The sequence below is a fragment of the Argentina silus genome (genome assembly GCF_951799395.1).
Source record: "Argentina silus genome assembly, chromosome: 2".
Lineage (NCBI taxonomy): Eukaryota > Metazoa > Chordata > Actinopteri > Argentiniformes > Argentinidae > Argentina > Argentina silus.
The window spans coordinates 14,310,561-14,336,846 of NC_139656.1; the positions used below are offsets into that span (position 1 = coordinate 14,310,561).

Genomic DNA, 26,286 nt, shown 5'->3' on the forward strand with positions numbered 1-26,286 from the left:
AGAATTCCTAGTGAACAGAGAGTTATTGTTGAGCACAACTCCATCAAATGGAGTTTAAAACATACTGTATTCTTATATTATGATGATGATGAATGGCAAGGCAAAACTCAACATGTTTGGTTACAGAAAAGATCAGTCAGGTTCAATTGAGAGAACATGGGCATGATGTATTCAGTAGTGCTGTCAAAATGAACGCGTTAATTCGAAATATTTAACGCGTTAAAAATATAATATAAGAAATATATTTATATAAGAAATATGCCTTTCAAACTGACAGTCAATTTTGATATCTGTAGTTCACAGGAGATAATCTGTGTCCAAAGTTAAAAATATTTTATTAAACAATAGTATTTGAATTTAAATATACTTCCTTTGTGTTGATTCTCCGTAATTCTACATTTAAATATCCATTATTATAAGCTTCAGTCTTAAGAAGAAAAAAACCCAGATTTTTTAATCGCAAATTGTGCGATTAATTAGTTGTTGTTTTTTAATCGATCGACAGCCCTAATATTTAGTTAATTTTAATCACATTTTGGTGCTTTGCCTATCTAGTAAGCCATGTTGCATATGTTTCCGTTTTAGACACAGGTTAATTGGATTTTTATAAAACTTTGGACTTTTACCACAGTCAACTGGAAAGTGACCTGGCAGTGTGCTGCAATATGATGATGTACAAACATTTCCATCCAGGACACTCAGTCATTACTACACCCAGCCAGTGAATGAGGCTTAATGAGTGTGATGCCTGATTAATAACCTGGAGGGATTTCAGTGTCAAACCAGGCATGTGGGACCAGTTTCACTCCCCTCTACCTCATTATGAGAAACAAGGCAATTTCTCCAAACAGGAGAAAAAACCCTCCACTACATCCTATAGTTCTTCAGAGAACAGTTGTAGTGCTCTCACACTTCTCTATGGCCTTGTTACTAAGCTCTGTTGATTGATGGTAGGGTTACTTACATATATCATCCACTGGTGAACTGTATTGGTCCTTTGCTCTTTTTGTTCAGCAACTCTCCTGTTTCATTATTTTGTCTACTCTTAATCTACTCACTATCAATCTGCATAATGCCTGAATCAAGGGTGTGCTTCAGTTAATACATAGCTGTATCTATCTACTGCTCCCTCCACTCCTTTTCACTGTCAATATAATGGCAAAACTTATCCTGCTTTGCAAGCAGGCTTTAACTATAGGCTTGGTCATCCCCCTACTGCTTGTTTAGCATTTAAGTGTACCATTTAGAGTGTTTGAGAAGGAGGCAGGTTATTAGGACACTCAGTATAACGACATTGTGAGTCAGACAGAGTCTCACAACTAGGTTTTTACGGCAGACATTTTCTGGTATTAATCCCTGATCAATGACAGAAGAACATCTCACAGGCTGGTGGGACAGGGTGTGGGACAGAGACTCACTCCCTTACAAGTTATACAGATCACATCCACCAAACCCTGACAGAGGCTGTCTTCATGAGCAGTTGCCTGGAGGTGCTGTATTTGAGTAAGACTAGTGGGATGAGACTCTGACATGGTGTGTGTAGAGCTCCTGGGTATAGGCCTTAGAGGTTCCCAGGTGCTGTGTATATCTCATTGCCCCACCCTACCTTAACCGTTGTGTGAAAGTTAGGGCTAGGAGGTGTGAAGAGATCTGTCCCAACCTGCACCTCGGATCACAGCCCAGATCACAGCCCAAGCCAAGCCTCTTCCCAGCTCCCCAACACTTGTTATTCTAACCATCACCGTGACATCAGATCCCATGGTTTCGCAAGCGTTCAGGAGCCAAGAGGAGACACACAGTTCCTGAAATTGTGTTAGTGTGCAGAGTCAGAGATGAGTGAGGCTGTCTTTAGTCTAGTGGAAGCCCAGGTGAGGTCAGCCGGGTGTTGGATCCACATGGCCCAGCCTCAGCAGTGAGGTGAACAATAGGACAGTCTGTATTAAGCCAGGGGCTGTAGAACACACACTGTAGAGAACACACGCAAACTTCAGAGGACTAACTGAAGGTAGGACGGTTTCATCTCTCTCCCTCTCTCTCTCTCTCTCTCTGTGTGTGGTGGGTTCCCATGGCTTTGTGTGTGGGGTCTACATAAATTCTACCCAAATCATTTTAATTATGTGGAAAAATCCACACATGCATTTTTACTGAAGATCTATATTTGCTTTGGCTTTGAATGGGATCCCATACTGCCAAAGTTATGTCAAATTACTGGGTACTTTCCATTGGTTATTTTACATGAGTGGTCAAACTTTTCATGTTGCCTATTATCTTAGAAATAAATTCAAGCTTTTAAGGTTTTTCCTTACTTTTTCTTTCTTCTCTGTTTTTTTCCCTCTGTTGCCCTGTAAGCTTTACAATGATTAATCATCCCCTGGCAAGCTAACACACCTGAGGTAACTACTGGTATTCCACGCCTAGTTTCTCTCAATGTGCAGTCAGCAGGGTTGAGAGGAATTCGTGGCAGCTCTGAACACTTGCCTCTTTCAAGCTGTTTAATGGGCTGAATGATTGTTTTATTTTTTGGCTTTTTGGGAAGACATACAGGAATGCTATCAGGAATGGTGAAGTAAGGTTTCTGACCGATCACCTCTTTTTTGTTCCAGGTGCCAGTCTGCGTCCCCGCCTCCCATTCTCTCTGCCTCCCAGGGGCGGTGCCACCCTCCCCTCAGCGACAGCGAGGACTGTGGGCAGCACAGCAGGTACGTCAAAACTGACGGCAGGCTCCTCGGGTGCGGCAGCTGGAGCAGCAAGACCGCCAGCCTGCGCAGCGGCGCCTCCCTCGCCGCCGACTCCCAGAGCCGACTTGTCAAGTCCAAGAGTAACGGCTGCCTGGACAACAAGCTCTCCATCTACAAGCCCTCAGGCACAGCCCAAGGGGGTCCAGAGGGCCAGGAGAGGAAGGAAACCCAGAAACAGGAGGAGCTCCCTGGGGGGGATGGACTGAGTGCTGGGCCACTGAGCTGGAGCACCCTCTCACTAGGACCCTCCTCTAACCACAGCCACAAGCGCACCCTTTCTCTCAGCCGGCCCGTGTCAGGCGCTCCCTCTGCCGCCATCCGTAAGAAGATCTCAGAATGGGAGTGCAGGAGGGTGGCTCTGCCTAGGATGAGCCTGTGTCTGGAGAAGAGGCCTGCAGGTGAGCGCGTGGGGGGCAGTGAGGGCTGCCCCAGCCTCCTCTCCTCACCCTGCAGTGAGAAGACCTTTGACTTCAAGGGGATCCGGAGGATGAGTACGGCCTTCTCCGAGTGCTCCTACCCAGAGACGGAGGAAGAAGAGGCAGCCTCGGACAAGGATGGCCTAGGCCGTTTCCAGAAGAGGTCGGGGAAGACCGACTCTTCTGGAATATTTCTACGTTCCCTGTCTGGTCGGAAGGAGACGTCGGCCGTCCTCAACCGCATACAAAAGATTGAGCAGGTGCTGAAGGAGAGCCCCAGCCCGGCCCCACCGCAGTATCTTAGCAACTGCTATGCGCTGGACAAGACGAGGCAAAAATCTTTCACTATAGGAGGGATTGAGGACTTAGACAGCGCCTGCACCAGCAAGCGCAGCAGTATCTGCTCTGTGGCTACAGAACCAGACGCACCACGGGCGGCATCTGATAAGCTGTCCAAACTCAGGCAGAGGTTCAGCGTGAGCTCAGCCCGGTCCGACAGCCCAGAGCCTTCCTGTCCACAGACCCCGGGTGGCACCCCTGTCAACCCCCTGCCAAAGCCCAAACGCACCTTTGAGTATGACGCCAACCGCAACCACAAGGGCACATCGCCAACTAACGGACTACCTCCTAGCAGTGCCTCTGAGTCGCCCCCACCCCTGCCCTCTATCCCCGCACCCAGCATGACGCGGAAAGAGAAGACGGACGGAAGCTCCCCAAAAAGGTAAGAAACTGTGCCTTCTCAGAGTTTAAATGCCTCTCAGAGTTCAAACTTTGTTTATGGCATGTGTCAGTCACAGTGTAGGGAGCTGTTTGTGTCTGTCTGTGTGTTTTCTCTAAAAACATGTGTATCTTCTCCCCCGGGTCATGCTGCTTAGAATCAGACAAAAACAGAGGCAATGAATTTGTTTAGTTCCATTCTGAGTTCCACATGGACGTCAGATCATTGATTTTTCTTGGATATTGAAATGTTGCTAACATGTCCTAAGAATTTAGTTTGGGAGAAGGATCACAGGCTTTGTTGGTATTGTAGTAGTGTATTGAATTATTCGCTTTTGTGTCTAGCTATATTGTCATAGACAGTAGATGGGCTTCACAGAGAGGTTGGAAACACATTTGGTTCCACCATGTCTGCCTCTGTTAAGTGTTTGATAATAAGCAGAGATCAACATTGAATCTGTTGTTAATTTTCTCAAGGCCTCAGTGTTTTCCTATATTAGATGATAGTATTTTTGGCAATGTATGAGGAGTATCACTTTGTTAAATTGATATAGCTTATAGCTTTTTGTTATTCTGGCTTTTCTAATTTGATTTGTCATGAATGTTGCCATTGAAATGGAATATGTTAATGTGAGCTTCAGCCCCTCTTTCAGTTCTATTTTCTAAGAATGCCAGGTTTTTATTAAACAAAATGAATGAAAACAGTACACAGCATCTTAGATACATTTGAGAATCTTTTATCGAAGCATAAGATAATTTAATAACAAGACGGGGGCCCAGGAGAATCAATAAACAGTAAATCACAATGTACTCAAAGTAATGTTTGATATAAAACACCAATAGATATTTTAGCTTGAGCCCAACTGTTCCTGTGTCCAAGGCCGTGATAAAGTATGTTCCATCCTTGAAGTCCAAGGGTAAGCTTAGTCTTTTCAACATGGTCCAAGTAACCCTCACAGTACGGCAAAACAAAACAGTATTATTTTCATATTATGTCCATTATCTAGTGTATATTGTACATTGTTTGTATTTTGTAGTCAGGTATGCCAGTGGATGTCTTGAAGGAACCAGTGAGATGATATCCCTCTTCATTATGCTGCTAGAAAGCTGTGCTGCTATTAGCCTCTTGGGACATTCTGGAACACTTGATATTGTTTATGGCCCCTCATTCCTCATCCCCTTTCAAATTGTCTTCAGAACACAACTTGTTTAGCCTGATGACTGAGGGCAGGGCCTTGCCAGATCCTCATGATGAGTGAGGAGGAGGAGGAGATCCTTTAATGTCCCTGACTCAGAGCCAGTGTTTAAAATTCCTGTGGCCCAGGCAATTTCAGACCAAGTTTAAAAGCCATGAGCCATCAATGGAGCAGGCGTCATCTCACTGCATTAATGTAGCTAAGGCAACTCCCCCTCTCCAGAGTGTCCAGACACATACATGCTCTGATGCTGTTACCAGCATGCATACTGTACGTATACTGTACACTTAACAGGCTCCATAAGAATATTTGTTTTGGTTGGTGGTATACTGGATAAACTGGAAATGAGTTTCTGTTTGGAGCACATGTTGCTGTCAGCATAATTAGATTAATTTTGGTCTAAACCAGTGGTCCCGGCCTTTTCTCCCCCTCTTCCTCTGAGTCTCTGTTAAATTGGCAGCCTTAGAGACGGCTGTTGAGGCATATTTGGTGCTCCTTGGAACATTCAAAGTGGCTTTCATCTGCTCAGGTGGTCCTTGTTGATTGTAATCAACCAGTAGAGGATGTCAGGAGTGAGCCAGACCCTCTGGACTGCAGATCTCCACTGTCTCGTCTCAACATACAACCGTGCTTGATTAAATACCCTCTCTCCTCTGTTCTTGTTTCTCTTTGTCTATACCTCCCATCTCTGGGTCCCCTCGCTCCCTCTTTCTGTTTTCTCTCTCTCTCTCTCTCTTTGTATGCTCTGTGTTTTCATTCTAGGGAATCATGTGAGTCAGAGGATGCTGCCAGCCTGCCCTCCTTGCACCCGTCCTCACCCACAGAGAACGGCACGGCCGCCAAGGAGCCTCGCAGCCGGCCTAGCTCCAAAAGCACTTTAGAGGAAAATGCCTATGAGGACATAGTGGGTAAGCAGCATGCATGTGCCCTCTGTCTGACCTAGGCCACTCAGTCACCCAGTAGAATTCAATGAATGCCAAGGTATTTGTTTGGCTGCAGAATACCTGCAGTTTGTAAAAGACATACTCTATTAGTGGCTCTTGATGAAAACATTAATTCCAAAACCCTTTCACAAATATGGTAGATTTTAGGAGAGGAGGTCTGACTCTGGGTTGTCTTTATTCTAAAATATGGTGGAATCAACTACTCATTGTTATAGACTGAAAACAAGTATTTTTTCATATGCTGCGTGTTTCTGGACAATGGTTATGAGTGAGCCAGCAACAACAGATGGCTTATATAATGCTGGCCTTCCCCTGGTGAAAAGGAATGTGGCAGTCATGGTTTACATTTGTATTGCATCCCCTTTCTATGGGAACAATCCAATTAGCTGACTGAAATACTCAGAGGGCTTTTAAAGATCAACACTAGATCTATATATATCATATTCCTGCTTATGCTTTTTCAGCCCTGTATGGTCATGTCAAGAACAAATCTAATTCACTCACTCTTCATCATTTCATCATTATGCCATTCCTGGAGACAAAGAATGGCATTCTGCCGTTTTCTGGATTAAATCAAATGATTTCATTGTGGTTGTAGCAGTTTAGGAAAATGTCAAGTTGACATGCCTCTGCTAAATCCCAGACCTAGCACTAAAGCTAATTTCATATAAATCAAGTGTTCTACACCCTAACATACAATTGCTTTTATAAGATTGGGAAAGTACCTGTCCTCCAACACAGCTTTTTACCTCTGATTTCAGTGACATGCACAATGCCTCTTTATTAACAGAATCAACTCAGTCACAGAGTGGACATTTTAAAGAGCCAAATTCCTTTCCACTAGGAAATGACCTGGGGCCTGTAGCCCAGTGAACACACCAGTCCTCCTGATGTGCTTCATGGGCAGCAATATACTGTATGTCTGGCCCCTCCACAATAAATCTCAGTCCTGCTGATGCGGCTTGGATGAGAGACCCATTAAAATGGCCACCCTGATAAAGTGAATGGGGACTGACTTTTTGTGGGGCAAATGAAAAAAATATATTATGTGCTGTATTTCCTCTACTTATGGCTGACTCTGTGACTGTCTTCAGTGGCGTTTTATTCACACTCACTGAGGATGACCAATGGTTCCAGGCAGAGCATGAATTCATACCCACAGGGGGACTTACCCTGGGTGACTTTCATGTGTACCCCAACAAAGCCTCCATTGTTCAGCCAACACCTCCAGTGTGGGATCGGCAATGTGGTTCGAGCATTTTTGCAAATGCTGATTAGTTCCAGAGAAATAACATTGCCTCTGTGTACTGGGAGCTGTCCCCAGTGATTGGGCCCCAGTTTGAAATAGCTGGCTCTGATCGCGGCACGGAATGGTGGTTTCCACTACCGCTAAGCAGCGGTTTACAGGTCAGATGTTCCATTTTAGAGGCAGCAGCCGCAGCAGTGGGAGATAAGCCATGTTTCTAGTCCCCGGCTGCTCATATTTCATCGTGTAGCCCAGACAATTTGGACTCAAACAGTCCTTCACAAAGCTTCATGAACTACAGCATGTGGAATGATCATGGCTGTCTGAGAGTACTAGAGGGATGTTGTGTATGGATAAACAAGACATGCTGAATGACCCTATTACCTCAATAGTCAATTTCTATCATTGATAACTGTTGACAACTTTGAATAGATAAGTTATCTGCCACCTATGCACTGATGACGTACAGCTGCTTGATTCATAATGGTATGAAGGTAGAGATGGTTATGGCAGGCTTGATGTACAGTATTGTCAAGTCATATAGTGCCTCTGGGTAATAGGTTTCCTGTCTGATGACTCAGCTCCTACAGACAAGTGGAACAGTGACTCAACAGTGTGATCTGTGTGATTAACCCCTAAGCTTTACTGAGTCTCACAGCATTATGTCAGCAGTGGTGGGGGTGATGAGGTAAGATGGTCTTAGCCATATCCTCTCTGCTCCAACACTCATGGGAATCTTCTGACTGGAATAAGGATGTTCCTTCTCTATGTGATCATCAGTTTCACAAAGTTGGATACATCTAAACACATGATGTTTCAGTTACGGTTAAGAATACAGTATAATGTAGGCCAAGGTTTTTGTATTTTGTGAGGCATGAGTGTTCAACGCTTTAGATTCCAAAAATACTGTGCATCTCGCAGCATAATTTGGCCCATATGGTCACCAGCATTCTCTGTCCGGTGAGTTTGTGGTACTGCCAAATGTTTATACAGAACTGCAGCCCATTTTTGCCCCATGAACATATTCTGTTTACCACATGAATGAGTGTTGCTCTGTAGCTACTCTGCAGCGAGGGACATTCTGTCCATAGAGATATTATAGGGTAATGTGATACTGACATTGTGTGGATAGTTTGTCCTCTGTCTCGCCCTGCTTAGAGAGCCTATTGTGTAAACAGAGGAACAATCGCAGCATGTTTGTGTGTGTGTGTTTGTGTGTGCATGCGTGCGTCGTACACACGTGTTCATGCACGTGTGTGTGTGTGTCTGTGTCTGTGTGTCTGTGTGTGTGTGTGTGTACGTAAGTGCGTGCCTGTGTGTGTGTGCAGGATAGGTGTGCCTGGTGCCCACTCCCTGTGTGTGTGTGCGTGTATGTGCTTGTGTGCGTGTGTGTGTAACCAGAGCAGTTGATTAGTACCCTCCAGTGCATCAGCAACTAGGGAGACGTATCATTTCCCCCAGCAGGCTGTCATTACTGTGCTTCAATTGAATGTGTCCCAGAGCACTGGGGGGTCAGTCCTGCCCTGTCATTGTCCTCCTCAGCTTTAATAACACAGAGAATCACCCTGCCTGGAATCTCATCTACTGTATGCCATGGCAGAATACTTCTGAAGATCCCGGTTAGATAGCACCGTTTTTACCTCACTTACAGGTTGTAAATGAACCTTAAATACCCCTTAGAAAGAAACACCTACTGTACCTGTTTAGCACATGCCTTCAATGTCAAGGTGTTCCTCAAATTCTTGGGATTGTTCGTTGGTAGAGGGAGACTAGCTAGTCATAGACTTAGAAAGTGTAGTGTCTTTTGACAGGTGATATACATTTCTTTTCCCTTGTGCTTTTCAACACCATCTGGCTCTGTTTTCAGTGCAGTTCCCCATTTTCTCACAACCTTTTCAGACCCAGCCACAATGCTACTCTCAGAGCACATGTTTGAATGGGCATTGGACTGGGGTGTTTCACAAGGTTTTATACAAGCTGGCCTTCATCCAAGTGCCATCAGCGAAAACTGTGATCTGTGGGATTCAGATTTTTTCCATCTCTGTTCTCAGTACATCTCACCAAAATGCAGCGGTGTAAAACTTTTTGTGTAAAACATCACTGTGGTAACATGGCTACAGTCAAGTGTTGTTGTAATGATGTGAGAATGAAGCACTGTGACACCTGAGATGAGGATGCCCCCCCCTCCCCCCCCTTCCCCAGCCGACAGTCTGCATACTCCGGCCATGAGTCACCAGCTGCCCAGTGTCCGGGAGGCTCTGCGCGGTCAGGGGGCCCTAGGCCAACAGTAACTGTTTTGAAAGGAGACAGTCCATTTGGGCATTGTAGCAGCCAGCTGAGTGTGAACTCTAACCTGCCCCATGCAGCATGACTCATCCTGTCTGAGCTAAACCATGGGGAGCCTCTGTCTCTCATGCCCCCCCCCACCCCCAACTCCCATCCTCTCTAACAGAGACACCCCTTCCCCTGTAACAGATGGTCCTAGACAGCTTGTGTTATGTTAAAAGTTCACTCTGTTGAATAATCAAAAAGAAAGAAACCTTTAAACCTTTAGCCTTTTGTATGTCGTCCCACAGAGAAAGAGAACCCATACGAGGACGTGGACCTGAAGCGGAGGAGTCTGGGCCGTAAGTCCCGTCTGCTACCGGAGAGCAACAGGACGTGGACTTCCCAGGATAGGAAGCTCAACTCACCTCCTCAGGTAGGCTACATCTGTTGTGAGGACGCAGTGCTAATGCGTTTTCCTGTGGTAGAATGATCCCCCCAGACTGGACTGAGACCTGGACAGGATCCTCCACAAACTGTTGTTTCACAAGGAGATTGCACAGCAATCTGTTTGATGTGGTGGTGGTGGTGTTCCAACCAAATGTGTCTGCCTGGAAATGTGGAGATTTGGCTCTCTCGCTTTAATATGGATGGCCTTGTCTCATCCGTAGGAAAGATGATTTAGAGTTTCCTAGTGTTAAAACAAGAATTGGATGACTATGCAGCAAGGAAAATAACTTGTATAATCGGATCAGGTTGCATACTGTTATGAATAGAAATGCAGGATTCAGTACTTCAGTATCCCCAGTGCCTGAGTGAGTATGGTTCTCTCTCCCCCTCCTCCTCCCCAGCTGCCCTCCAAGCCCAGTAGCCAATCCCTGCGCCTCTCGGGGCCTGTGGACAGGAAGTCTCACCGCTCGTCCCGCCTTTCTAAGCGCCACAGCCATGATGACATGCTGCTGCTGCCCTCGCCCTGCAGCCTGCTGGAGGATGGCCTGAGCAGCGCCAGTGACACCCTGGCATCCCGCCACCACCGGAGGATCCCCAAGGTACATGATTTGATTATAGATTTTTTGTCATGCACTGTATGCCTGTATTGTCTGATAAGACACTATTAAACAATGAATAGGTGGTATGTTCTCAACACAGTAACAACACATTTTCAACAAAACTACACAAGGCAGAGTAGGCAAGGTCCTGAGCTGGGTCCCTGCCCTGGGTCCCGGGCCCTGTAAAAGTGCTCTCCATGTTCCCATTTGCCCTGCTCTCTTCCTAAAAACTCTCACATTTCTATGGGTACCCCACTCCGACAATGAGAGCAGTTCTGTAAGACTCATGAATACTCACTTTAGGAAAAAGAAAGTTCTGGAACAAGAGTAGCTCTGTTCACACAACTGCACCTTTAATCTGGGCTCTCACGGTACCAGTCCTCAAGGATTATACTGAAATGGAGCCCTTATGTTTCAGCGGTTTTGCAAGCCATGTATCATACTGTGAGTCCCAGCATTAGTTCTGGACACGCAGAGCACTGAAAAGGATTCAACATTAATCTTCCTCTCAACCTTCAAGAACTCTGATTCACCACATGATCACAGAGGATGTAATAGCCCCTCTACTTAGGATAACGCAAACATTGAGTATTCTGTTTTGTGTTTATAGCTGGTACAGAGAATCAACTCCATTTACTCTACGAAACGAGGGAAGAAGAGGCTGAAGAAGCTCTCCTTGTCCAATATCGAGACTGCATCTCTGAGAGGTAGGGCTCCTCTCCTCCTTCTCTCCTTTTCTCCATCCAGCCCTTCACTGGATTAGTGAGTAAATATTAGTGCCTCAGCCACCCACATAGTTGTCCCAATCTTGTCCTCGTCCTGGCATAAACATACATTTGTAGAATCAACCTTTGACCCCATGGCAAACCTTATTTCTGTCTCGGATCTATTTACAGATGACAACAGCGAGAGTGAGAGCGACTCGGATGACCGGTTCAAAGGTGAGAGGGCACGGTGCACAATTGAAAGCGGCACGTTGCACTTGCACTATAGCTCTGTGTTTCTGTAAAGCAGTATTTGTCTCACAACAACTCACACATGCCCCTGTCTGTGTTTGGAATGAAACATCCATCAAGTCACCAAAGGGACCACAGAAATGTAACAGGAAGTGATTGTGGAGATATCAATGGATTAGCTAAGCTAGCTAGACCATACAAATGTCTTCTTTTTACTAATGGAGCTCTATGCTGTTTGCTCTGTTTTAAACACAAGCCACCTGTGATGACAGTCATGAATAACTTTACGGTTTGTATTGCGTCTGTGGGTGTAGGGTTATGGTATTTAATAATACTGTGAGCTGTTTGTTGAATTGTGAGATGTGTTAAGCGTGTGAGTCTAGGACTTAAATCTGTGTGTTAACTAAATTTTGGTTCCCTGACCATTTGTGTTGTGTGTTGCTGTGAGTAGGTGCGCATATCATTTCTAGGTGTAAACTCTAGACGGTCTCCCTCCTCTCCTCTCCTCTCCTCTCCTCTCCTCTCCTCTCCTCAGCCCACACCCAGAGGTTGCTGAAGCTACAGTCCATGTTGCGCCGCGCTCCCAGCTACCGAACGTTGGAGCTGCAACTGATCGAGTGGCAGGAGAGGGAGCTTTTTGAGTACTTTGTGGTGGTGTCCCTCAAGAAGAAGCCCACCAAGAACTCCTACTCCCCTGAAGTGACCTACCAGTTCCCCAAGGTAAATACAAACAACCCACTCTGGATCCTGACCTCCTGGCCATGGATCACACTGCTGTGTCATGTCTAAGTCCCTCTGATGTCAGGGTGGGTTCAAACAGGATAGGAGAGGGTCCTTATACATAACACTCCCAAGTGAGCCATTTGTCATAGGCCCTACTGAAGTGAAGTATGCATGCTGAGAACAGAACACTATGATATATGGAGGTCAGTGATCCTTGCCAATGGTTGAATGTTTAAATATAACTAAAATGGATTGTTTTCATACAGAACAATATTTATTTGCTGGGTCAAATACGCTTGTGTTATCTTATCACATTTAGTAGCACATTATTGTCCAAGGTCTAGATTCTGAGATTGAGGAGGAGGAGCAGGAGGGCTTTGGCCCTGTATATGGGCTCAAGGAGTCTTGGGAGCTTATTGACAGTAAGTGGTGTCACCAATTCAGCGATAGCATCCCTTGGGAGATGGTGGTATGTTAGGTCCCTGCTAAACAAAAGCCTGACCCAATGACGTCGGGGGGCCTTGGGGGGGGGGGGGGGGGGGGTTGGTGGTGATAAGCGGCAAGGGGCCCTGACCCTGTGTGGGAGAATGCTTACACTGGTCATTTGTTCTTACTGTAGGGGAGGTCTATGGGGACCCTGTAAATGAAGACAGTTGAATGTAAGATGACTTGGTCCCTTACTGAGGCGTTTCCTGTCCTCCTCTCCACTCCACAGTTAGAGAGGCCCACAAAGCAGATGAGGGAAGCAGAGCAGAGACTCAAAGCCATCCCCCAGTTCTGCTTCCCAGACGCCAAGGACTGGAGCCCCGTGTCTGAGTACAGCAGGTACGTACTGAACAGTACCCTCTGACACCCCCTTCCCCACTTCCACCCCTCCCTGTTCCCTTCCTGTTCACAGGAGAGATCTTTCCACCACACAGTAGCTCTGAAAGACCTCTTCACCCCCACTACCCCTCTGTACAGTTCAATAATAAAAATAAATAATAAATAATAAAAGTAAATAAATAATAATAATCCTTCCTTCTTCTAGCATTGTGACTGCCAATGGCCCCTGGTCCTAGCATATATTTGTTTCTTATGATGTCTGATGTATAGATGATTCACTTACAACAAGTACATTTGTCTAAAGTAAGTCGCTTTGGATAAAACAACCTTGAAACTGTCAAATAACCATAACTACCACATGAGAAATTGTGTAAACATCAACAGAGCCTTGTGAAATCTTAGGAAAAGACATCTGATGGTTGTCTTGATAAAAAACCTGGAAACACTTCCATTCTGATTCTGATAAAGTCTTATCTCTCTACCACAGAGACTCATCCCTACAGTGTGAACTTGATCTAACACTGTGTTGGCTTTGATCGCTATTCAGTAAACTTTGAAATCTACTGTATATGCTGGTTTGAGAGTAATGGGGGCTGTGTGTGTGTGTGTGTGTGTGTGTGTGTGTGTGTGTGTGTGTGTGTGTGTGTTTCTGTGTGTTTTTCTTGGTACAGTGAGACCTTCTCGTTCATGTTGACTGGAGAGGACGGCAGCAGAAGGTTTGGGTACTGCAGGCGTTTACTGGTAAGCCATCCTATGCTGGTCTCTATCTGACTCCCCACTGAGCCCTGTTTATTTTGACAAAGCTTTTTATTTGAACAACTGGTATGTTTTTCCTGTGGGACTATGGAGATGCTGTGTCACAAACCTGGGTGGGAGCTTGAGAGAAAGTGAATAAATGAGATTTTAATGACTGCATGTAACAACACATCGTTGTTTTTACCCTTCCACACGATGAGATACTGTAGTAAAAATGGTCTCACTCTGTTTCATGAGAGTTTCTCATGAGAAGAATGACGAAAGAGAAACCATGAAAAAGTCTAACCATGTCATTGTAGAACTAGCCCTGCAGTAAGACTTTGAAGTTTTATGTTGATCCCCACATTTGGCTTGAGGTCAGAAAATTATGGCTGTATATGATTTTGTGTATGTGATGATTTAATTTGTCATTGGAAAGCATAAGTATGTGTACGTTAATGCAGTGTGTATATGCGTTTGAGGGTTTTGTCTGTGTTTTACCACTGTATTTGTACCTTAGTCAGTAGTAAATGTTTGCATATGTTTAGCAGACCGAGAGAGGGACATTTTAAAACTCAGTTCTTGCTGGATTTTTAGTTACTGGAGCTCAGCAGTATGTGCTAACATTAAGTACTGTAGTTGTTGATCAGACCTCTCCTGATGGTTTGGGAGTGTGAGGTGAGTTGTCTCTCTGGTAACTGCTCCCTCTCTGGTGGAAGGCCAGGAGCTGGCATAGTCAGAGCATTCCTAAGGACTTTAAGCAAGCTCCACATGCTTGATTTAATCATCCATTTGGAAAAAACTGTGGAGAAAATTGCATACCTAATATGGACAACTGGAATGGGATTTTGTGTGTGTGTGTGTCTGTATGTGTGTCTGTCTGTGTGCGTGTGTGGTTGGCTTCAGTGATGTGATTGTTTAGTGAGGAGGGTAGAGGTGATCATTAACTATGTAGACACTGCACCTGTGTTTGGTTTACAATGGAAGCTTCTCACCATATTAAAGACTTCCACCTCTAGGATCTTATCATTAATTGACCTAGTACTTTTGTCTCAAAGATGCAAAAATACATCATAGCTTTATTCAAATCAAGACACTTTTAATGTGTGTGGGTCTGCTTCAAATGCACAAAACGTTAAATAATGTTCTGACTGACATAGCACTGTCAACCTAACCACGGTCGTTTTGTTTTCGGCACTGTTTGAAAGACAGTTTCACATTGAAGGTTCCATGAATGACGTGATGATCTATCTCTCCCAGTGACTGAACACTATTTCTGCTTCTCTTCCAGCCGAGTGGGAAAGGGCCTCGGCTTCCTGAAGTGTATTGCGTCATCAGCCGACTGGGCTGTTTCGACTTGTTCTCCAAGGTGAGCTCATCATTACACACACAAACACGCACACGCACACATACACATACACACACATACACACACACACACACACACACACACACACACACACACACACACACACACACACACACACACACACAAAACACACCCTATCATAGCCGTCACAGTAAACAAGACCTGTCTCTCAGCTATAGCCAGAAATCCCAGCAGGCATTCTGCTCAGACTGCCAGCATTTCCACTCCAAGGCATCCTGTTCAACATAAACCTTATTTTAATCTTTTTTCTCTCTCTGATTTTCCGCTGTAATTGTTTCCTTCACTTCAGTCTGAGTTGTGTTAACATGAAACAGAGTTCTCATTGTGTTTAAGTTCTCCTGCCTTATCTTCCTTCCATAAATCTACTTGTGTAGATGAAGTAAATAAGGCATGTATGGAGGGAGGCCATTAAAAAATACAGTAGATGTATTGAATTCATTAGAGTAGACAGGAGCTGTATATTACTGTGTTGAGAGTAAAAAGATGTAGCAATGAGTTCAATTTCAAATTGATACAGTATGCATTTCATTTGTGGACAAAAGGATGCAAAGAACAGTAGATGGTGTGTACACAGGCATTCTGGGTTGTACAGATGATGGAGGGTACAGTCGGTTTCAAAGGCACCATTTTGAGGGCTGGAGAGCTGTGTAGGTGAGAAAGGAAATGTTTTCCACGAAGGAGTTTGAACTGCTTTTCTAATAAATGTGAGAGGACAGGAGTGTTTGATTTCACAGGGAAAGTGTGGGTGTGGCGGTGTGTGGGGGTGTATGGGGAGTGGAGCTGATGTTATATGACCTTGAGTGTGAGTGAGTGTGTCTCCAATGAACTTTCCAGACAGGAGTAGGCTAGGCGAACATCACAACAGAATAGACACACAGGCATATTGGGTGGCTGTTTTCCACACATCGGACAGCCACGGAATACAACGTTTCATACAACGTTTCTCAAAAAGTGTAAAAGGAGCCTCGTTTCAGGAACTTTAAACCAACATGCAAGTTTCCATCAACTTTTGCCATATTGATCGTAGTCTTTAGTCATGCTTTATGGTCATGATGGCCATACAGAATCAGTTCTCTTACAGCAGTTCTGAACAGTGTTACTGTGTGAAACTGTGTATAACAATGCAGTCAGCCTGACTCTCAGCCCCTTGTCCTGTTCAGATCCTGGATGAGGTGGAAAGGAGGAGGGGCGTCTCTGCAGCCCTGGTCTACCCCTTCATGAGGAGTCTGATGGAGTCGCCCTTCCCAGCGCCAGGGAAGACCATCAAAGTCAAGACCTTCCTGCCTGGAGCAGGAAATGAGGTCAGAGCAGCATCACCATTTAAGATGGATGTTATACCATTGTCTCCATTAGGTTTATTGAGTACATTTCCTAATTTGTATTCAATGGTGAAATATATAGATTCACCACCGGTTTCCTGGGTACAGATTAAGCATAGTCCTGGACTAAATCACACTTTCAACTGAAAATCTCCATTGAAGATGCTTTTTAGTCAAGAACTAGGCTTAACCTAGGTTCACGACCAACCTAAAATGTGTAGTTGGTATGAGAGCTGGTATAGCAGATGTGAACCCAGGTTGCTGTGCCCTGCTCCCCCCAGGTCATCGAGCTGAGGCGGCCCATGGACTCCAGACTGGAGCACGTGGACTTTGACAGTCTCTTCAGCTGCCTGAGTGTGCGACAGGTGGTACGGGTCTTTGCCTCCTTGCTGCTGGAGAGAAGGGTCATCTTTGTGGCTGATAAACTCAGGTGAGACTCCTCCGCTACCATTTTAGGTTAGGATTGAGAAGCCCTTGTACAGATGGTGGGGACTACAGTCAGTTTCTAAACGCACCATTTTGAGGGCTGGGGAGCCTTGCTGTTGGAGAGAAGGGTCATCTTGGTGGCTGATAAACTCACCCACCAAATCACTGTTATTATTAGTCACTTTACTGATGATTACAGAGGGGAAAGGGAAATGAATCACCTTTACTTGGCAGCTGGTACCTTGATTAAGGATCTTATCCTGTAGAGGCATTGTGGTGTTGAAACTTGTAGATGTTTGAATGATATGGAGCCTAGTATCTGTTTCATTTGTGCTATGTGCGATATTAAGTTGCTTTTCATTTGTGGGTCAGCAATTGATTGACGATTGATTGCATGGCAAATAAAGCATTGTTTGTTTAAATACTGTAGTTTAGAAAGCCACACTTGACACATTTTTTTTTTTTTTTTTTTTTAAGTTTTTAGACAACACACATGCACACCCCCAGGGAGATCAGAGCTCAGAGCACAGGGTCAGCCATAGTCAGCACCCCTGGAGCAGTTAGGGGCTAAGAGCCTTGCTTAAGGGCACAACAGCAGTGGTAGGCACCTTAGATATGATGCCAGCAACCCTCCAGTCACCAGCTCACACCTGGCTCCCTCCTGGGGTGGGGATCGAACCAGCGACCTACCAATTGCAGGCTGGCCTCTCTAAACTCTTGGCTACCTGTCGCCCCCGTACAGAGATGTACGTTCAGTCCAGTACAGAGATGCATGTTCCTTACTACAGGCTTGCTTATATTGTACTGTACTGATATCACACTTTAATAGATCTTAACTCTGCATTATTTATGCCATAAATGGTCAAATATTTCCTTGAATGCTTCATCCTTGTCAAACATGGTGGCCATGCAGGGTTTAGATCAAGTCATGTCTAGGATTACACTGCATGTTAGCAATAATATCCTTACTCTGTTATCGCTAATGTCCACTGTCCTGTTTCTGCAGTCGATCCACTTACTCTAACCACATTACAATAACATCTCCTGTATATGAGAGGGATTTTATCTCATGCTCTTGTAAAATCTCCCTTTAATGTTTACATTCATGCAGGGGTTGGGGTGTTTTTGTTCTTTTTAAAAAGGTTTCTCAGACCCAGAACCAAAACAGTGCTGAGCTTAGGGATTCTCTAAATCTGGACACATGGCTACAGATTTTAGATGATAAAGTGGCTGTGTTTCAACCATTATTTTTGGAGTTCAGTGTCACCTGTCTTGGTGTATTTCCTCTCCCACAAATGACATATTTCAAATTTTAAAGAATTGGTCTATTCCTTTAACTTCTATCTATATCTAACTATAAAAACATTTTCATAAAATGTTTACAGCTTCATTAGTTTGGATTGCCCTGCCACTGTGCCTGTGCACTTTGGCTAACCCTTATCGACGATGGCCGATTTCACTCCTGACTGGATCTGCTTGCTAGTCACCCGAGCCACACAGCTAATAGCAGCCTTCCACTGTGGTTTTGTCAGTTGGGGCTTAACAGGTTTAGCATGCGGGCTGGGGAACTGTTAGATAAATCTGTGTTAGCCATCTAGGACCGCACCCACCCACTGCCGTGGCAGCCGTAAATGAAAATCTCCCTGGACCCAGTCAGTCAGTTGAGATCTGGAGCCAGAAGTGGGTCAGGACTCTGCCTCGGGCCACTGTCCAAGACTCAGCAGGCAGGGCGGGGCTGATACTGGGAGATGGAGGAGGAGGGGGAAGAGGTGGGGGGGATCTCAGAGGACCAGTAGTCAGTCCTACCACCAGTCTGCCCCCTGGTTACAGAACACCACTCTGGGCCGAGGGGCCCTTTGCAGCCGGGGGGGGGGGGGGGGTTATGGAGGGAGGGTAATCTCTCTCCATATCAGAGGACAGTTTAAACAAACATCAGTGGGGGCAGTGACTGTGAGGGGAAGGAATGCACTTCCTGTGTGCACGACTCTCCCCTCTGATCCATGGCTTCACTGTCACCGTATGACGGATGGCGCCACGTTCACTCCCCGTGTAGAACGGCCCTCAATCTGCACCCAGGGGGACTTAGAGAAAGTTGTTTTTGTCATCGTTCTAGTTATCAAACGATGACTGCCGGCCTCATGTCAGTTGGCACTTATCCCATGGATGGTTAATCAGTCGTCTTTATCAAAGGGCCCGTGTGTAGAGATGGTCATTGTTTTAGATATGACTGGTAGCAAAGACTTCAGAGCTGCACAGTTTAATGGCTTCATTGTTGCCATTGTCTTGTCTGGGCTTGTTGTAATGTTAGTCAACGCCACTGAACTCAACTCTCACTACAATGACGAACTACAGGCAGACACTGAGATACATGGACTGGTCTGGTCAGTATCAAGGCCCGCCCTGCTCATAACTTTATTGAAAATATAGAATGTTCTTTTTTTTTTTAAAAACCCTATCCATCATAAAAGCTGCTTTGTATCAACACAATGCTCAGCAATAGGGAGGCACTGTTTTATTTGGAGGTACCTCACCATTCAACTCTTTATTCAGCTTTTGAATAAAGGCAAAACGATTTCCTTGAGGATTAACCTCACAAAGCAAACTGTGCTCCTCTCTGGCAGCTTTTGTTGTCCTGCACTGTAATCGTTTGTTAATCAGTCAAAAGCCTCAGTTTTGTGTGTACATGTGTTTAGGTTTGTGTGTCTAAACAGACCTTACTCGCCAGGGCACACACCAAGAACTACAACAGATGGTGCTATGGTAGCCAGCGTCCCCCCCTGAAGACAGACCCCCAGTGTCTGAGTACCCATTGAAAACATGATTGGTGAAGCCGCTTTGGGGTGACATTTGCCTGTGTTGGGGGAGACACTACTACTGATAAAGGGTCTTGTCCCACGGGAGCTTGAGTGTGCAACTCAATCCAAGAATACCCAGAATACCCTGCCAGAACATGATGTATGACTCTGTCTCCTGTAATGTATAGCCAATAGGAATAGGATCTGAAGGAGTGAAAAAATCAAACAGGCCATGTTAGGGAATGTGTCTCTGATGGTTTCATGTACTGTACCGCCTTAACCCTTTATTGTGCTCTGTACTGTATTTGAATTGTTGGGGGCTGGAGGGAGGCTGTTTCTCGAAAGCAAGCGTCTTGGTTTGTGTCAGACATCGTTTCTATCAGACATGTTGCTTATCTGGAACATCAAACAGCCAGACAGGCAATTACTAAAAACTGATGATGATTCACCACTGTAATAAAAACTTTGAGGTCTAATTAAATGAATCATCATTCACTATGTAAGTCTGTAATTGCTTAACTCAGTTTACCTGAAAACTCTTCGCCGAGATTGCTGTATTACTTTCATATGTAAACAAAGCCCCCCAGCGACTTGTCCAGGACAGAGGGTTACCACTAACCAGACAGAGAGAGAAAGAGAGAGTGTGTATTGTGTTTGATCTGCCTCTCTGTTGGCCTAAATGACTTTGCCATGGTTTCATTGTCAGAGGTCGCCTGTGGGTGTGTAGATGATTGAACTGCCTCTCTTTCCTGTGTTTAACCAGATTTTTCTGTTCAATCTGAGAGTAGAAGAGGTATTGGATTACAGAAGTGCTTTAATAAGTCAATGTTTCTATTGTGTTTCATGAGAGGCCCACAGTAGAAGGGGAAGAAAGTGGTTTGAGGTAGGAGTGGGATAGAGGGAGAGAGCTGCAGGGTAAGAAAGGGAGGAAGAGAGAGAAAGAGAAGAAGAGAGAGAGTGAGGGGGTGCAGAGGGAGACCAAAAGCTTTTCTCATGGTCATGGTGAATTAATCAAGCTCTTGTTTTCCGTGGTTGACTAGAGGACTGGTTTCTCTACCTAGTTTCCCCTTACACAGCTCCTTAGTTCCCTCTCATCCTCACACCGTATCTATAACAACAGCTAAGTTACTCCTAGCCTATGTACATACATGGTAATCACACCAGATTTAAGCCTATTACATTGTATTGGTCCTTATATCAGGTTGTTACGTCCCCAAGTAAGATCTAGGGGATGAGGGGAGTAACAATAAGGTGGACCGAGGGACAAAGAAGTGGAGGCAGACGGGAGAATATAGATAAACCAATAATTTATTGATAATTCAAAATAATAGCAAAGTTCAGAGAACTTGCAAACTGAAAACTACTTTCCCAAAAAGGGGAGAAAGCGAGGACTGATTTAACAAAAGATAGAAATTATAGCAAAATAAGGTTAACACCGTAATTAAACACACTCTCAAGGAGAGTCAGATTTACCGACACCGGTACCGGTACACACTACCACCGTAGTAAAAGAGCGCTATAGCACAACACAATAGGTTGCTGAATGGCCCACTGGCACCATCATGGCCCACTGGCACCATCTATGAGTTCCTCCCAGCCTTTTATAGTCCACCCTTGACGACCAGGTGAGAACAGGTGTGCGCACTTATGCCGTCACCATGGCAATAGGAAGGGAAAGGGCAGTAACCTGGGAAGAGGCACAGGGAACAACAAATACACACACACACAACACACAATCCTTACTCACACCCCATTCATTACTTGCTTATAAATGAATACCACCTGTTGGAGTGAATGTAGATTCAGGTAGAGTAGAGTTCATATCTCCAGACTACTACAACAGCAGTAGCAGCAGCAATGTGATGTATGACAGCATGGCTGTAACCCCAGGCTGTTAAAGTGAGCCACTGCAGTTTGTTACAGTGTGCTGCTCTAATCAGGGAACACGCTGTACTGTTTATTTAGTCCCTTATTACTCTACAGTGCAACACTGGTCGAGTCATGCTGTGCAATGCGGCACCACACCAAAACAACCTACAGTACAACAACTTAGTAGGTTCCCTGTGTGGTTGAATGTCCAACGGTGGAGACACACACACACACACACATACACACACACACACACACACACACACACACACACACACACGGCAATGCTGCTCTTGAGAACCACTTGATTAAATTCAGACATGATTGTTGTTTGAATAACACACACACGTGGTTGCCCGCAGATGGACACTGTTACTGTTGGACAGCTTCTGCTGCAACCATTCATAGTGGAAGCTCAGAGCAGAGGCCGAGAAGGTGACTACAGATCCTTACATACAGGAAGTAGGGAAAAACCATTGGGCTCTGATGGGAATACAGAACATTCTGCTGCTAGTGGATAAAAATGTATAAACACAGTACATCCTCTCTTTATAATAGGACAGAGGGCTGATTCATAACTTGCCAATTGGATTTCAAATGGAGATATGCACAAAAGTTTGATTTACACAAGCTTATCTCACATTATGAGATTTCGATTGAGTGATAGTCTTACATTATGAGCCATTAATGGACAGCTGTGGTCCTGAGGCTCCTGCTAGCTCCTATCTTAGGCTAGGCTAGTAGGCAAGGCTAGTAGGCTAAGCTGGGCTGAGGTAATGGATACAGTGCTGCTCTGATGTGGAGAAGTGAAGCATATGGTGCTAAACATGTGGTCCCCCCTCCCCCTTCCCCCTTCCCTCCTCCCTGGTAGTGTAGCTTCTCCCAGGCCTGCACCTGCGGACTAAGCCTCTCTATCCCGGCTTTCCGGTCGGGGAGAATCTGCAAGCTCAGCCACTCAGAACCTGGCCCAACCATTCCTAATACTGTACGTAATGCTCATAAAACCTGCTCCAAACACTAGAATTCCTAAACACAGTTAAGGTCTACGTGGACGGAGTGACAGGTCTTGGGTTGGGTGTTGGGTGTTTTTACTGCAAGTTCATTTTTTCCCATAAGTGTGTCCCTAAGGGGTCGAGTGTATATAATCCTCATAGTACCAGTGTGTGTGTAGCGGTGGGTCTAGCCTGTGGCTAAGGTTCTAGGAGTTGAGCCCCATCACTCCCTGTTGCAACACGTCAAACCCAGGAGACAAGGATCTGGTTGGAATGATCAACTCCTTAGGCAAATACTAGAAATCAGGGAAAGAGAAAGACCCTCTGAGAAAATACCCTGTATTACAGTCTCAATGCCTTAACGTTGAGGTTCTGATGAAGCGTGGTTAATGTCACGTAGATGGGAGTACTTTGTGTTTGCTTGGATGTGCCCTCTGTTGTTGAACAGAGTGACTATGGAAAACATTCCTTATTAAAAGTGCATTCATCTCAAGTGGAAAGTGTTTGCATACCACGTTTGATGGTTAGTCTTGGTCTCGATCCACACTGATTTAGAGCTGTGGTATCTGTGTGTTTCTGGCCTCATGGTTTATTTTCGCTCTCTCTCACTCTCTGTGTACAGTGTGCGGGGGACAGAGGGGGAGGAGGGTCGGCCACTGTCAACAAGCTGGGGACCGTGAGAAAGACAACATGCTATCTGGATTTTGTGTTAAGCCACAGCTGTTGAAATTTACTGGCAATCGTGCTTTTTGTGTAACATCAAAGAGATACAAAACGGTGTTCACGGTTGTTCACCAAATCCATCTATATGGGCAATAGAGCAGACTTAGAATATGTGTTGCCACAATGGCAGTGCTAACTGTAATCAGCCAAGGTTTTATAGAGCGGGCCTGTAGCTGTGGGATTTGTAGCATTTAATGGCGTAACACTGTCAGTGGGAGAGGTGGAGTTTGAATTCTTGCCATGGGTGAACCTGTCTGTCTGCTGTTTCAGTGTTCAGTCTTGTACAGACAAAACAGACAAAACAAACACAGACAGACAGACAGACAAATAGACAGACATCTCACTTTTGGCAGCAGGGAGTCAGGAGCCATTCCTGCTTCTTTCTTTTCCTGTTTTTTCTTCTTCTGTTGGAGAGAAAGAACAGACTGTTGTGGATGGATTTCAGACTGTCCCTCAGACTAAGCGAGGGAAGAACATGGTGTTAAGCCAGGGTGCATAGCTGTGCTGGTTCATCTCACATATACAAAAGTAATTGTTTCAAGGCAAAGAGGATCAGGTTGTTGTTTGGTTTGGACGTTGTATAGAAGACTGCTTCCCTAATTATGTTAAGCTAGGCAATACAGGCTCACTCCTGCTCTCCTCTTGATGTCATAAGCAGATAATGAACACTTACAAATCCCCGGTAAAAATCTCAGCATGTATTTTGTCTTTTGTTGACACATGAGAGTCCACATTTTAGTGATGTCCGTTCACAGTTTTTTTAAATCTGCTGCAGGCTGTTGTTTTGGGAGGGTGCACTTGATAACACAATACACCACTCCTCTTCATAAGTCAGGATAAAGCAGTATTGTATATCTGATGGAAAATCTGGCATCGCCATGTTTTTCCATAACAGTGTTCATGTCTAGTTTTGCTGACAAGGCCCCTGCTGTGCTGTTGTCAGTGTAAAGGTGACTGATGTGTGTGTGTGTGTGTGTGTGTGTGTGTGTGTCCCTCCAGTACCCTGTCCAGCTGCATCCATGCGGTGGTGGCGCTGCTCTACCCCTTCTCCTGGCAGCACACCTTCATCCCTGTGCTTCCAGCCTCCATGGTGGACATCGTCTGCTGCCCCACGCCGTTCCTGGTGGGACTGCTGTCCAGCTCACTGCCCAAACTCAAAGACCTCCCTGTGGAAGAGGTACTTTTTCATCTCGCCAACCTTCTCTTTCAGACTGTCTTTGCCTTGTTTACCTCTCTCTCTCTCTCTCTCTCTCTCTGTTTCCTTTGCTCTCTTTGACTTTTATGGTTTTGCTCTATGTAGGGTTTTCCCAGCTCCTGATCTTGCCACAGATTTGAGGCTATTCCACTGTCACCTCCCTATGTCATACACTGGGGAGTGGCCTTCCTGTCACAAGTCAACAGGAACAACCTACTGTATATTACGCCCTCAATTACCCTTCATGTTTTTATAAAACATTTACTTTTATTTCTGGTGAGTATTGCACAGAAAATGTTGATCCTCTTGCCTGATTGTGTCAGCTATGGGACAGTTTCAAAGCAATCATAATCTGATTGGAACTACTCATAGGGACGGCATCATGGTGCTTCTCTCCTCCCACCCCCCCTCAGGGACTTAGTCCAGGGGGCACCACCCCTTATGAGGGTTTGGACTGAAACCAGACACACTCTCAGGGTGACTATTACAGGGTTTTATGGTGGAATACCCCTTCTGATCTTTGTCCGACCATTAGAAAAAAAGAATCCTATTTTCTCAGACCCACTTGAACTCCAAACATTTTTTGTTTAAGTTTTATCCAAGCCTTCCATACCAGAGATGGTTCTAAACCAGTCTCTGTTGAATTCACAGTAACAAGATGATGTTGGCTCAAACTTGAATTCTCTCAGAGAGCTAAGTGTAACATGACCTGTTTCCTCTGTTTTCCTGCCCATCCAGCCTTTAGGTTCCCAGTATCGAGCTGTTAGAATTCAAGCCATGCTGTTCTCAGTATTGAGTTTTCAGGGTTCACGCCATGAGGTTTGCCATACAGAGCTGTCCTTGCCTATGCAGAGAAGAGTGCTGTCGGTAAAGTTTGATAGGGCGTTGACTCTGTTTTGTCACCAATTAGAGAGAGAGGAGGGTGAGTGTCTAATCCCAGCTGAACTGTTATGATGAAGCATTCTTGAAAGGGAGTGCTAATTTGCTGAGGTAGAATGGACAAAGGGAAATTCACAAAAATCCATCCTTGTGTTAGTGTAGTATTTCTTACCCTGGCATGCCTCTACACACGCACGCACACACTCACTCACTCACACACACACGCACGCACACCAGTGAATGTGGCCTCAGCGCTTGGTCAGCTGCTGCAGTGCCACAGCAGCCAGGGCTCTGGGATCCTGCCCTCGCTGGGGGGGTTTGGCACTCTCTTAACAGCTTGGCAGGACAAGCCAGCAGGCCTCTTTAAGCACAGCGCTGCTCCGCCATTAATGCAGTAGTAAACTCAGCGTCAGCATCTGCCCCTTAGGCTGTGTGGTATGTGTGAAAAGACCCTCTCACCCTGTCTGTCATAATTAACATTGGGCTCTTAAGCCTAGGCTAATAGCCTGTCAACAACATCTGTTGTCTGTTTACATCCGCCTGATGACGCTGATTGACTCTAAGTTCCTAGTATCCTTTTAATACTTTGAAGGATCTGTTTCACCACATCTGCTCTGGAAGAGCTTGTCTCTCACTTGAAGCCCGAGTTTGTACGAATGTCCCTAAACATGCCACTTTGTCAATTTTTCAGGCATTGATGGTTGACCTGGGAACAGACCGCTTCATCAGACAGGTTGGTGTGAATTCACTTATACCTCAAAGTAACAAAGATTGCAAAGCCACTGTGCAGTATGTAATATAAGTGTGATATGGTATGAGCTGATATTTTCACCAGATTTTCTGACCATAGTTGTTTATTGTTGCTAATGGAGATGTTTTTAATGTGTA

The 26,286-nt window shown here is 45.2% G+C and overlaps 1 protein-coding gene across 2 annotated transcripts in view; it reads left to right on the top strand.

Annotated features, from left to right (window-relative positions):
* Positions 1–26,286, top strand: part of dennd2b (DENN domain containing 2B) — a 46,337-nt gene that overhangs the window by 17,798 nt on the left and 2,253 nt on the right. For both annotated transcript variants that reach the window (XM_083693104.1, XM_083693103.1), the window contains exons 3-16: positions 2,604–3,875; positions 5,830–5,975; positions 9,834–9,958; positions 10,374–10,571; positions 11,182–11,278; positions 11,468–11,512; positions 12,063–12,247; positions 12,966–13,075; positions 13,747–13,816; positions 15,102–15,179; positions 16,361–16,501; positions 16,801–16,949; positions 24,324–24,501; positions 26,090–26,131. In XM_083693104.1, the coding sequence (XP_083549230.1) occupies positions 2,604–3,875; positions 5,830–5,975; positions 9,834–9,958; positions 10,374–10,571; positions 11,182–11,278; positions 11,468–11,512; positions 12,063–12,247; positions 12,966–13,075; positions 13,747–13,816; positions 15,102–15,179; positions 16,361–16,501; positions 16,801–16,949; positions 24,324–24,501; positions 26,090–26,131 (2,836 nt within the window). The remainder of the gene's footprint in view (positions 1–2,603; positions 3,876–5,829; positions 5,976–9,833; positions 9,959–10,373; positions 10,572–11,181; positions 11,279–11,467; positions 11,513–12,062; positions 12,248–12,965; positions 13,076–13,746; positions 13,817–15,101; positions 15,180–16,360; positions 16,502–16,800; positions 16,950–24,323; positions 24,502–26,089; positions 26,132–26,286) is intronic.